General features: G+C 40.2%; 1 protein-coding gene across 4 annotated transcripts in view; it reads left to right on the forward strand.

The window, feature by feature from the left end:
* The window catches only part of SENP5 (SUMO specific peptidase 5), a 49,118-nt gene that overhangs the window by 19,480 nt on the left and 16,163 nt on the right, over nt 1–13,475 (forward strand). For all 4 annotated transcript variants that reach the window (XM_044943046.2, XM_044943051.2, XM_006054230.4 and 1 more), the window contains 3 exons: nt 5,479–5,584; nt 5,737–5,875; nt 6,130–6,177. In XM_044943046.2, coding sequence (XP_044798981.1) covers nt 5,479–5,584; nt 5,737–5,875; nt 6,130–6,177 — 293 coding nt within the window. The remainder of the gene's footprint in view (nt 1–5,478; nt 5,585–5,736; nt 5,876–6,129; nt 6,178–13,475) is intronic.

The following is a 13,475-nucleotide window of genomic DNA, read 5'->3' on the forward strand; positions in this document are numbered from 1 at the left end:
ATGTGCATGCTCGCTTGTGTCTGACTGTTTGCAACCCCATGGACTGTAGCCTGCCAGGCTCTTCATCCATTGAATTTTTCACTCAGGAATAATGGAGTGGGTTGCCATTTCCTCCCCCAAGGGATATTCCTGACCCAGGGATTGAACCCGCATCTCTTGCATCTCTTGAACTCCAGGCAGATTCTTTACCACTAGTGCCACCTGGGAAGTCCAGTATGTATAAAAAATGTTTTCCCACAAAATGACAGTCCTAGAAAAATATTTAAAAATTTTTTTCCTGTTGTTTATGCTGTAGTAGAATGAAGACAAATTTTCCTGCTGTAAGGTTAGTAGAACCATGATTTCTAAACCTGAACAGGTTAGCATTTACCTACAAATACTAATTAACTTGTATCAAGAACTTCCAGATGTTCAAGCTGGATTTAGAAAAGGCAGAGGAACCAGAGATCAAATTGCCAACATCCGTTGGGTCATAGAAAAAGCAAGAGAATTCCAGAAAAACATATACTTTTGCTTCATTGACTATGATAAAGACTTTTACTATGTCGAATCACAACAAACTGTGGAAAATTCTTAAAGAGCTAGGAATACCAGACCATCCTACCTGCCTCCTGAGAAACCTGTATGCAGGTCAAGAAGTAACAGTAAGAACTGGACATGGAACAATGGACTGGTTCCATATTGGGAAAGGACTGCGTCAAGGCTGTATTGTCACCCTGCTTATTTAAATTAGATAGCAGAGTACATCATGCAAAATGCTGGGCTGGATGAAGCACAAGCCTGAATCAAGATTGCTGGGAGAAATATCAATAACCTCAGATATGCAGATGACACCACCCTTATGGCAGAAAGCTAAGAGGAACTAAAAAGCCTCTTGATTAAGATGAAAGAGGAGAGTGAAAAAGTTGACTTAAAACTCAGTATTCAAAAGACAAAGATCATGGCATCTGGTCCCATCACTTCATGGCAAATAGATGGGGAAACAATGGAAACAGTGACAGACTTTATTTTTTTGGCTCCAAAATCACTGCAGATGGTGAATGCAGCCATAAAATTAAAAGAAGCCTTATCCTTGGAAGAAAAGCTATGACAGACCTAAATCGTGTATTAAAAAACAGACATTACTTTGCCAAAAATGGTCCATCTAGTCAAAGCTATGGTTTTTCCGGTAGTCATCTATCGATGTGAGAGTTGGACCATAAAGAAGGCTGAGCACCAAAGAATTGATGCTTTTGAACTGTGGTGCTGGAGAAGACTCCTGAGACTCTGTTGGACTTCAAGGAGATCTAACTAGTCAAATCCTAAAGGAAATCAGTCCTGAATATCCATTAGAAGGACTGATGCCAAAGCTGAAACTCCAATACTTTGGCCCCCTGATGCGAAGAACTGACTCATTTGTAAAGAGCCTGATGCTGGGAAAGATTGAAGGCAGGAGGAGAAGGGGACGACAGAGGACGAGATGGTTGGATGGCATTACCAACTTGATGGACATGAGGTTGAGCAAGCTCCGGGAGTTGGTGAAGGGCAAGGTTGGTGCAGTCCACGGGGTTGCAAAGAACTGGACGTGACTGAGTGACTGAACAACAATCAATTAACTTACAAATATAGATGGAGCACTTCCAAAAAAAAGTTGATAAACTGAATGTATCCTAGACTTAAACTGTAGCATAACATGAGGATATAGGAGTTTTTACAGTTTTATAGTTTTTACACATTTAGTGACCTATAATTATTTTAACAAGTTAAAAGAGAAAAATCGTGGCATCTCAGCAAGTACTGAAAGCCTGTTGTTCAGTCGTCGTGTCCAGCTGTTTGCCCCCATAGACTGTAGCCCAATAGGCTCCTCTGTCCACGGGATTGCCTAGGCAAGAATACCGGAGTGGGTTGTCATTTCCTTCTCCAGAGGATCTTCACAACCAGATCAAATCTGCATCTCCTGCATTGGCAGGCAGATTCTTTACCACTGAGACACCAAGGAAGCCCAATCTAACAATAAGACATTTTAAAGCATGATCAAAAACTCAGAAGCAATTAAAAAAAAAATACTGTTTTTTTTTTCCATAAACATTAAAATCTCGTAAGTATAGATAAGCAAATTCGTAAGTGAAAATTTGAAAAGTTTAGGTACACGTGTCCTTTGACCCAGAAATTTTAATTTTAGCAACTGTGTTCTAAGAAAACACTAGAATGAGGATATATTGAGGGCTTTAATTGTAACATTATTTAGACAGCTAAAAAGTAAGAACTTAAATGGTTGTCAGTAGAGAATTGGTTAAAATATGGCAAATCAATTTAATGGACTACTAGATTGTTTTGAATTGACTTAGGAAAAAAATTCATGTGTTGAATGTAAAAAAGCAGCTTCAAGAAGAATGAATATAGCTTGCTACTTATATTTTTAAGATATATATCTTCAGTTCAGTCGTTCAGTCATGTCCGACTCTTTGTGACCCCATGAATCGCAGCACGCCAGGCCTCCCTGTCCATCACCAACTCCCAGAGTTTACTCAAACTCATATTCATCGAGTCGGTGATGTCATCCAGCCATCTCATCCTCTGTCGTCCCCTTCTCCTCCTGCCCCCATTCCTCACAACATCAGGGTCTTTTCCAATGAGTCAGCTCTTTGCATGAGGTGGCCAAAGTATTGGAGTTTCAGCTTTAGCATCAGTCCTTCCAAAGAACACCCAGGACTGATCTCCTTTAGAATGGACTGGTTGGATCTCTGTGCAATCCAAGGGACTCTCAAGAGTCTTTTCCAAGGGTCTTCCTAGGGCATTACAAATCCATGTTTATCATCTGAAAGTGAAAAAAAATACATGAATAAAAGAAAGCATAACTTAAAATCCCCTAAACACTGTCATCCAGAAATGACATTGTTAATGAGGACACCTCTTGTTACAAGTTTGGGATTGGGTCCATATTTGTTTGGTAGAGGAGATTGATTTCTTACTTGAAGAGTCTCAATTAAGGTTGTTGGGCCTAAAGTTTAATTTTTTGTTACTGGGGCAATATTTTTGTATAAAATTTGTTCCTTAAATGCAGTTTCTCAAATATTGGGAATTTTTATCTTCTGTTTGTGTCCATTATCCCATGTACAGACAAGATTGTGCTTAGACAACTATAAGATATAGTAAACACTCTAAGAGTTGGATACAGCTGAGCGACTGAACTGAACTGAACTAACAGGCAAACTTACCAGGCTTCTCTGGTAGCTCAGGTGGTAAAGAATCCACCTGTAAAGCGGGAGACCTGGGTTTGATCCCATTTAATCCCTGGGTCGGGAAGATCCCCTGGAGGAGGGGATGGCAACCCATTCCAGTATTTTTGCCTAGAGAATCCCTATGGACAGAGAAGCTGGGCAGGCTGCAGTCCATGGGGTTGCAGACAGTCGGACACGACTGAGCACAGCACACAGCATATATGAATGGTGCCTACTAGATCTTGTTGGCAAACTTAAGGCTGAATGAATTCCTAATTTAGAAGCCCCAGATTTTCATTTCCTGCTCTGACTAAACTGGAACACGGAACTCCCTTTCTCTTCTGTGTGGCTGAATCCTAGACCAGAACCAGACATAGGCAAGCAACTCTTCTTACTATAGTCTTGTCTTAAGCCTTTCAAATTGGGAGCCTCTGGTGGGAGAGTAAAAGGAGGAAAGTAAGTTTTCCACACCGTTGTCTGCTCCTGCCCCATACAAAACACTCCCTGCCTAGAACAGACTTTAGTAATCATTCCTGTCCATTTTATATTGATGCTTAACAGAGGCCCTTCTTGAAGTCAGAAAGAGGACTGGGTAAAATAAGTGACTAACAGCCCTCATTTTTTCTATCTAAACACAGTGGACTTAAGTGTCAGACTGATGGTCAGCAGACTGTTGCTCTTCCCCACTCAGCATCAATGAACAGCCTAAGTCATATCTGCTTTTCTGTGAGCCTCTAAGCCTTCTCTCAGCTTCTTTGAAGTTACTTAGAAATAATATCCTGGTTTTACTTCCTAGGATATTTCTAGGTATATTTCTTCAGTGGATCCTCTTGGAAGCAATTAAAATGCATATACATGTTACTTAAATTGATGTAAAGACTAGCCTATATCTGGCTAAGAAGTCATCCTTTAATTCTGTTTCCTCTTTTAAAACGTTCCTCACCAGCTATTATCCAGTTAAGCTCATCTCATAGAGTTATGCAGTATCATAAGTATTCAGTTCAGTTCTGTTCACTCAGTTGTGTCCAACTCTTTGCGACCCCATGAATCACAGCACGCCAGGCTTCCCTGTCCATCACCAACTCCCAGAGTTTACTCAAACTCATATCCATCGAGTCGGTGATGTCATCCAGCCATCTCATCCTCTGTCATCCCCTTCTCCTCCTGCCCCCATTCCTCACAGCATCAGGGTCTTTTCCAATGAGTCAACTCTTTGCATGAGGTGGCCAAAGTATTGGAGTTTCAGCTTTAACATCAGTCCTTCCAAAGAACACCCAGGACTGATCTCCTTTAGAATGGACTGGTTGGATCTCCTTGCAATCCAAGGGACTCTCAAGAGTCTTCTCCAACACCACAGTTCAAAAGCATCAATTTTTCGGCACTCAGCTTTCTTCACAGTCCAACTCTCACATCCATACATGACCACTGGAAAAACCATAGCCTTGACTAGATGCACCTTTGTTGGCAAAGTAATGTCTCTGCTTTTGAACATGCTATCTAGGTTGGTCATAACTTTCCTTCCAAGGAGTAAGTGTCTTTTAATTTCATGGCTGCAGTCACCATCTGCAGTGATTTTGGAGCCCAGAAAAATAAAGTCTGACACTGTTTCCCCATCTATTTCCCATGAAGTGGTGGGATCGGATGCCATGATCTTCGTTTTCTGAATGTTGAGCTTTAAGCCAACTTTTTCACTCTCCACTTTCACTTTCATCAAGAGGCTTTTTAGTTCCTCTTCACTTTCTGCCATAAGGGTGGTGTCATCTGCATATCTGAGGTTATTGATATTTCTCCTGGCAATCTTGATTCCAGCTTGTATAATAACTATCAAATTGTATGATATTAAAAATGCCTTAGAATTCGTCCTCTTTTGAGATGTGAAATTTCATACCTTTATCAAATAGTAAATATAACTGACAGTGATCTCAACAATTCCCTCTAATTGTGAATTTTAAGAAGATAATTTCTTCAGTTACCAAATGTGATAGACACATTTAACTAGGTGATTAAACCGTTTAGATTTTACCTTTAGGAAATTGGATTCTTCTCCAAGGTTAAGGTACTGAAAAATGTCAGTCTTTAATTTCAGCTAGCTATTCTCTTTCTAGCAATCCAATATGAAATGATACCTTATCTTTTAAAAGATTTATTTTTAGCATAATACATTTAGTAATGTAATTTAAACATATGTTATATGTTGGGTATAGGTTAAGTATTGGGACAATGACTTTGCTGAAAACGGCTGTTTCCATCTTATCTTTTCTTTCTTCCTTTATTTAAGGATTCCTAGATGAGGTTATGAAGAAGTATGGCAGTTTGGTCCCACTCAGTGAAAAAGATGTCCTTGGAAGATTAAAAGATGTCTTTAATGAAGACTTTTCTAATAGGTTTGTCGATGATGCTTAAGTTAAGCCCTTGAAAAGAAAATTATTGGCTTATAGGACTTTTCTCTTGATTAAAAAAAAAAAAACCTGATACTTAACAATAAACTGAGTTAAACTTCTGTTGTTGTTTTACTTTCAAAATATTTCTGTTTCAGAAAACCGTTTATCAATAGGGAAATAACAAACTATCGGGCCAGACATCAAAAATGCAACTTCCGCATCTTCTACAATAAGCACATGCTGGATATGGATGATCTAGCAACCCTGGATGGTCAGAATTGGCTGAATGACCAGGTGAGTGTATTGTATATTCTCACCATAGAAAAGTTGCAAAGGATGTTGGACAGTGAAGTATAAAATGCAACATCTGGGTTGACCTCACAATTATCTTTTGGAATCAAGTATTCTTCATTCCTTACTGAAGTGACTGCTCACTCACCCAGTATTAGAAAGGTTTGATTACTATTAGCAGTAGCTATGTTATTCCTTCGGAGTGGATGTTCTGAATTGTATGTGGGGTTAATGGGTTTTATATTGACTTTTTATAGGTCATAAATATGTATGGTGAGCTGATAATGGATGCAGTCCCAGACAAAGTAAGTGAAAACTTTTTCTACAGGAGAGAGGGTCCTATGTAAAAAGAAGAAAGAAAGCTTTTTCTTTTAAAGAAAGAAGCTTTTTCTTTTTTAAAAAATTGTAATTATTTGATATTTCTTAGATTTTTTAAAAAGATGTTTGTCTTGATCATGTGTTAGAATTGGGCATAAGTTCTATAAAATCATGTGAGCATAAAATCATGCCAGTGTTTTCCTGCTTATTTATTTCAGAGTGGGTATATTTTTTATATTTTTGATATCTTGGGGAGGCTTTTTTTTTTTTACATGCACAAAAAGGACTGTTCACTTTAAGCATTTAAATTTAACTTAAAGAATTTTTTTAACTTAATGTCTTATTCTCTTAAAAAATGTAGTACAGTGTGTTCATCTTCACTTTTTCTTGGATTAATCTTTGATACTCAGTTTAAATACAAACTAACCCCCATTAAACTCTTAAATTCCCTCAAGAGCTTAGTTACATATCAAAAAGCTATTTTTTTTTATTTAATATATTTTGTTTCTGCATACTGATTGCCTGATTGGTAGCCATTAATTTCAACAAGCAAAACCTTTCCAATAAAGCAAAACCTTTTTAAGTACTTCATGAACTTTCATAAGTCTAATAATTTAAACAGGTAAATATAAGGAATCTCAGATTCCAACACTTTATTAATAGAGACAGAAGGTCATAACTTTCCACTTAAAATAAAAAATTGATTAAACATTTTAAATTGGAATCATGAAGCTAATCTGTCAGATTCTCTATTTTGTCAAATTCTCTTAATCAAAGTGTAAATCTAAACATACAGATGATTTTTAACATAAAAGTATTCATTTCAAAACTATAATTTCCCTTTATCACCACTACGTTTAATTCTAAACCTTCACGGTATAAAAAAGACACAACTGAAAGTGGTTCTCAAAGTATGGTCGCCAAACCAGCAGCATCAGCATCACGTGGGAATTTACTAGAAATGCAAATTTTTGAAAAAAGTAGGGAAAACCACTAGACCATTCAGGTATGACCTAAATCAAATCCCTTAACGATTATACAGTGGAAGTAACAAATAGATTCAAAGGATTAGATCTGATAGTGTGCCTGAAGAACTATGGACAGAGGTTTGTGACACTGTACGGGAGGCAATGATCAAGACCATCCCCAAGAAAAAGAAATGCAAAAAGGCAAAATGGCTGTCTGAGGAGGACTTACAAATAGCTGAAAAAAGAAGAGAAGCTAAAGGCAAAGGAGAAGAAGAAAGATATACCCATTTGAATGCAGAGTTCCAAAGACCTGAATGCAGAGTTACAACTCTCTCTCCAAAGAGAGTTCTTATCTCTCTTCCAAGGAGAGATAAGAAAGCCTTCCTCGGAGATCAGTGCAAAGAAATAGTGGAAAAAAATAGAATGGGAAAAACTAGAGATCTCTTCAAGAAAATTAGAGATACCAAGGGAACATTTCATGCAAAGATGGACACAATAAAGGACAGAAATGGTATGGACCTAACAGAAGCAGAAGATATTAAGAAGAGGTGGCAAGAATACACAGAACGATACAAAAAAGACCTTCACGACCCAGATAACCACCACGATGATGTGATCACTCACCTTGAGCCAGACATCCTGGAATGGGAAGTCAAGTGGGCCTTAGGAAGCATCACTACAACAAAGCTAGTGGAGGTGATGGAATTCCAGCTGAACTTCAGTTTCAAATGCTAAAAGATGACGCTGTGAAAGTGCTGCACTCAGTATGGCAGCAAATTTGGAAAACTCATCAGTGGCCACAGGACTAGAAAAGGTCAGTTTTCATTCCAATCCCACAAAAGGGCAATGCCAAAGAATGTTCAAACTACTGCACAATTTCATTCATCTCACATGCTAGCAAAGTAATGCCCCAAATTCTCCAAGCCAGGCTTCAACAGTATGTGAAGTTCAGATATTCAATCTGGATTTAGAAAAGGCAGAAGAACCAGAGATCAAATTGCAAACATCCTCTGGATGATCAAAAAGCAAGAGAATCCCAGAAAAACATCTACTTCTGCTTTATTGACTATGCCAAAGCCTTTGACTGTGTGGATCATAACAAACTATGGAAAATTCTTAAAGGGATGGGAATACCAGACCACCTTACTTGCCTCCTAAGAAATCTGTATGCAGGTCAAGAAGCATCAGTTAGAACCAGACATGGAACAACAGACTGGTTCCAAATCAGGAAAGGAGTACCTCAAAGCTGTATATTGTCACCCTGCTTATTTACATTAGAGAGCAGAGTACATCATGCAAAATGCCAGGCTGGATGAAACACAAGCTAGAATGAAGATTGCCAGAAGAACATCAATAACCTCAGATATGCAGATGACACCACCCTTATGGCAGAAAGTGAAGAAGAACTAAAGAGTCTCTTGATGAAGGTGAAAGAGGATAGTGAAAAAGTTGACTTAAAACTCAACATTCAAAAAAGGAAGATCATGGCATCCAGTCCCATCACTTCACGGCAAATAGATGGGGAAACAAAGGAAACAGTGACAGACTTTATTTTTGGGGGGCTCCAAAATCACTGCAGATGGTGACTGCACCCATAAAATTAAAAGAAACTTGCTCCTTGGAAGAAAAGCTATGACTAACCTATACAGCATATTAAAAAGCAGAGATATTACTTTGCCAACAAAAGTCCATCTAGTCAAAGCTATGGTTTTTCCAGTAGTCATGTATGGATGTGAGAGTCGGACCATAATGAAAACTGAGTGCCGAAGAATTGATGCTTTGAACTGTGGTGTTGGAGAAGATTATTGAGAGTCCCATGGATTTCAAGGAGATCAAACCAGTCCATCATAAAGGAAATCAGTGCTGAATACTCATTGGAAGGACTGATGCTGAAGCTGAAACTCCAATACTTTGACCACCTGATGTGAAGAACTGACTCATTGGAAAAGATCCTGATGCTGGGAAAGATTGAAGGCAGGCGGAGAAAGGGACGACAGAGGATGAGATGTTGGATGGCATCACCGACTTGATGGACATGAGTTTGAGCAAGCTCCGGGAGCTGGTGATGGACAGGGAAGCCTGGCATGCTGCAGTCCCTGGGGTCGAAAAGAGTTGGACATGACAGAGTGACTGAACTAATTGAAAGTGGTTCTCAATGTATGGTCCCCAAACCAGCAGCATCAGCATCATGTGAGAATTTACTAGAAGCGCAAATTTTTGGATCCATCCAAAATTTCTGGTAAGTCTGAAACTGGAGAGCACGTCCTAGCAATCTGTTTTAATAAGCCCTTCAGATTCTGATGCACTCAAAAGTTTGAGAATCAATGCCTAGAGATGGCTACTATAAGCATTTTTATGGATACCTAAGGCTAAGGCTATAAGCATTTTTATAGATACCATCCAGATAATCACGATGGTGTGATCACTCACCTAGAGCCAGACATCCTGGAATGTGAAGTCAAGTGGGCCTCAGAAAGCATCACTACGAACAAAGCCAGTGGAGGTGATGGAATTCCAGTTCAGCTATTTCAAATCCTGGAAGATGATGCTGTGAAAGTGCTGCACTTAATATGCCAGCAAATTTGGAAAACTCAACAGTGGTCACAGGACTGGAGAAGGTCAGTTTTCATTCCAATCCCAAAGAAAGGCAATGCCAAAGAATGCTCAAACTACTGCACAATTGCACTCATCTCACACGCTAGTAAAGTAATGTTCAAAATTCTCCAAGCGAGGCTTCAGCAATACATGAACCATGAACTTTCAGATGTTCAAGCTGGTTTTAGAAAAGGCAGAGGAACCAGAGATCAAATTGCCAACATCCACTGGATCATTGAAAAAGCAAGAGAGTTCCAGAAAAACATCTATTTCTGCTTTATTGATAATGCCAAAGCCTTTGACTGTGTGGATCACAATAAACTGTGGAAAATTCTGAAAGAGATGAGAATACCAGACCACCTGACCTGCCTCTTGAGTAACCTGTATGCAGGTCAGGAACCAACAGTTAGAACTGGACACGGAACAACAGACTGGTTCCAAATAGGAAAAGGAGTACGTCAAGGCTGTATATGTCACCCTGCTTATTTAACTTCTATGCAGAGTACATCATGAGAAAGGCTGGGCTGAAAGAGGCACAAGCTGGAATCAAGATTGCCAGGAGAAATATCAATAACCTCAGATATGCAGATGACACCACCCTTATGGCAGAAAGTGAAGAGGAAGTAAAGAGCCTCTTGATGAAGGTGAAAGAGGAGAGTGAAAAAGGTGGCTTAAAACTCAACATTCAGAAAACGAAGATCATGGCATCTGGTCCTATCACTTCATGGGAAATAGATGGGGAAACTGGAAACAGTGTCAGACTTTATTTTTTGGGGCTCCAAAATCACTGCAGATGGTGATTGCAGCCATGAAATTAAAAGATGCTTACTCCTTGGAAGAAAAGTTATGACCAACCTAGATAGCATACTGAAAAGCAGAGATATTACTTTGCCAGCAAAGGTCCATCTAGTCAAGGCTATGGTTTTTCCAGTGGTCATGTATGGATGTGAGAGTTGGACTGTGAAGAAAGCTGAGTGCTAAAGAATTGATGCTTTTGAACTGTGGTGTTGGAGAAGACTCTTGAGAGTCCCTTGGACTGCAAGGAGATCCAACCAGTCCATTCTGAAGGAGATCAGCCCTGGGATTTCTGTGGAAGGACTGATGCTAAAGCTGAAACTCCAGTACTTTGGCCACCTCATGCAAAGAGGTGACTCATTGGAAAAGATTCTGATGCTGGGAGGGATTGGGGGCAGGAGGAGAAGGGGACGACAGAGGATGAGAGGGCTGGATGGCATCACTGACTCGATGGACGTGAGTCTGAGTGAACTCCGGGAGTTGGTGATGAACAGGGAGGCCTGGCGTGCTGCGATTCATGTGGTCGCAAAGAGTCGGACACGACTGAGCGACTGAACTGAACTGAAGGCTCCAGGGTTCTCAAGACAGATGTGCATCAGGATCCTCAGATACCAGATTGCTGAGCCCACTCTCATAGTTTCTGCTTTATTAAGCCTTGAGTGGGGCCTGAGAATTTGTATTTTAACAAGTTCCCAGGTGATACTTACACTGCTGGTCTGATGGCCACATCCTGAGAACCTCAGCACTAACGGGAGCAGTTTTATCTCAAGTGAGTCAAAGTTACTGAGTAAACGCTAGAAGACCATAGTATGTTTACTCTATCTGGTGAGCTGATAGTCATTTATAAGCCAGAATTTTGAAAAGGCCAAGGATGCAGAACATGATGCGCCATATGACTAATTTTTTCAGTGTTAGCAGTGACCTTTTTATAGTTACTATTGGGCTTCCCTGATAGCTCAGTTGGTAAAGAATCCGCCTGCAATGCAGGAGACCCTGGTTCAATTCCTGGGTCGGGAAGATCCCCTGGAGAAAGGCAGGCTACCCACTCCAGTCTTCTGGCCTAGAGAATTCCATGGACAGTCCATGGGGTCGCAAAGAGTCGGACACGACTAAGCCACTTTCACTTTCATGACGATCAGTTCAGTCACTCAGTCGTGTCTGACTCTTTGTGACGCCATGAATTGCAGCACGCCAGGCCTCCCTGTCTATCACCAACTCCCGGAGTTCATCCAAACTCATGTCCATCGAGTTGGTGATGCCATCCAGCCATCTCATCCTCTGTCGTCCCCTTCTCCTCCTGCCCCCAATCCCTCCCAGCATCAGGGTCTTTTCCAAGGAGTCAACTCTTCGCATGAGGTGGCCAAAGTATTGGAGTTTCAGCTTTAGCATCAGTCCTTCCAAAAAACACCCAGGACTGATCTCCTTTAGAATGGACTGGTTGGATCTCCTTGCAGTCCAAGGGACTCTCAAGAGTCTTCTCCAACACCACAGTTCAAAGCATCAATTCTTTAGCACTCAGCTTTCTTCACAGTCCAACTCTCACATCCATACATGACCATTGGAAAAACCATAGCCTTGACAAGATGGACCTTTGTTGGCAAAGTAATGTCTCTGCTTTTCAGTATGCTATCTAGGTTGGTCATAACTTTTCTTCCAAGGAGTAAGCATCTTTTAATTTCATGGCTGCAATCACCATCTGCAGTGATTTTGGAGCCCAAAAAAATAAAGTCTGACACTGTTTCCTCTGTTTCCCCATCTATTTCCCATGAAGTGATGGGACCAGATGCCATGATCTTCGTTTTCTGAATGTTGAGTTTTAAGCCACCTTTTTCACTCTCCTCTTTCACCTTCATCAAGAGGCTCTTTACTTCCTCTTCACTTTCTGCCATAAGGGTGGTGTCATCTGCATATCTGAGGTTATTGATATTTCTCCTGGCAATCTTGATTCCAGCTTGTGCTTCTTCCAGCCTAGCCTTTCTCATGATGTACTCTGCATAGAAGTTAAATAAGCAGGATGACAATATACAGCCTTGACGTACTCCTTTTCCTATTTGGAACCAGTTTGTTGTTCCGTGTCCAGTTCCAAGTGTTGCTTCCTGACCTGCATATAGGTTTCTCAAGAGGCAGGTCAGGTGGTCTGGTATTTCCATCTCTTTCAGAATTTTCCACAGTTTGTTGTGATCCATAGAGTCAAAGACTTTGGCATAGTCAATAAAGCAGAAATAGATGTTTTTCTGGAACTCTCTTCCTTTTTCTATGATCCAGCGGATGTTGGCAATTTGATCTCTGGTTCTTCTGCCTTTTCTAAAACCAGCTTGAACTGGTTTGAACTTGGAAGGTCACAGTTCATGTATTGCTGAAGCCTGGCTTGGAGAATTTTGAGCATTACTTTACTAGCGTGTGAGATGAGTGCAATTGTGCAGTAGTTTGAGCATTCTTTGGCATTGCCTTTCTTTGGGATTGGAATGAAAACTGACCTTTTCCAGTCCTGTGACCACTGCTGAGTTTTCCAAATTTGCTGGCATATTGAGTGCAGCACTTTCACAGCATCATCTTTCAATATTTGAAATAGCTCAACTGGAATTCCATCACCTCCACTGGCTTTGTTCATAGTGATGCTTTCTAAGGCCCGCTTGACTTCACATTCCAGGATGTCTGGCTCTAGGTGAGTGATCACACCATCGTGATTATCTTGGTCGTGAAGATCTTTTTTGTACAGTTCTTCTGTGTATTCTTGCCATCTCTTCTTAATATCTTCTGCTTCTGTTAGGTCCATACCATTTCTATCCTTTATCGAGCCCATCTTTGCATGAAATGTTCCTTTGGTATCTCTGATTTTCTTGAAGAGATGACTATAGAAGTCTCCAAATCCACATTCCTCAAATGGGATTAGTTTTGTACTTCCCATCCCTTGATTTCAAGGTAAC

This window comes from Bubalus bubalis, chromosome 1, assembly GCF_019923935.1.
Source record: "Bubalus bubalis isolate 160015118507 breed Murrah chromosome 1, NDDB_SH_1, whole genome shotgun sequence".
Classification (NCBI taxonomy): domain Eukaryota; kingdom Metazoa; phylum Chordata; class Mammalia; order Artiodactyla; family Bovidae; genus Bubalus; species Bubalus bubalis.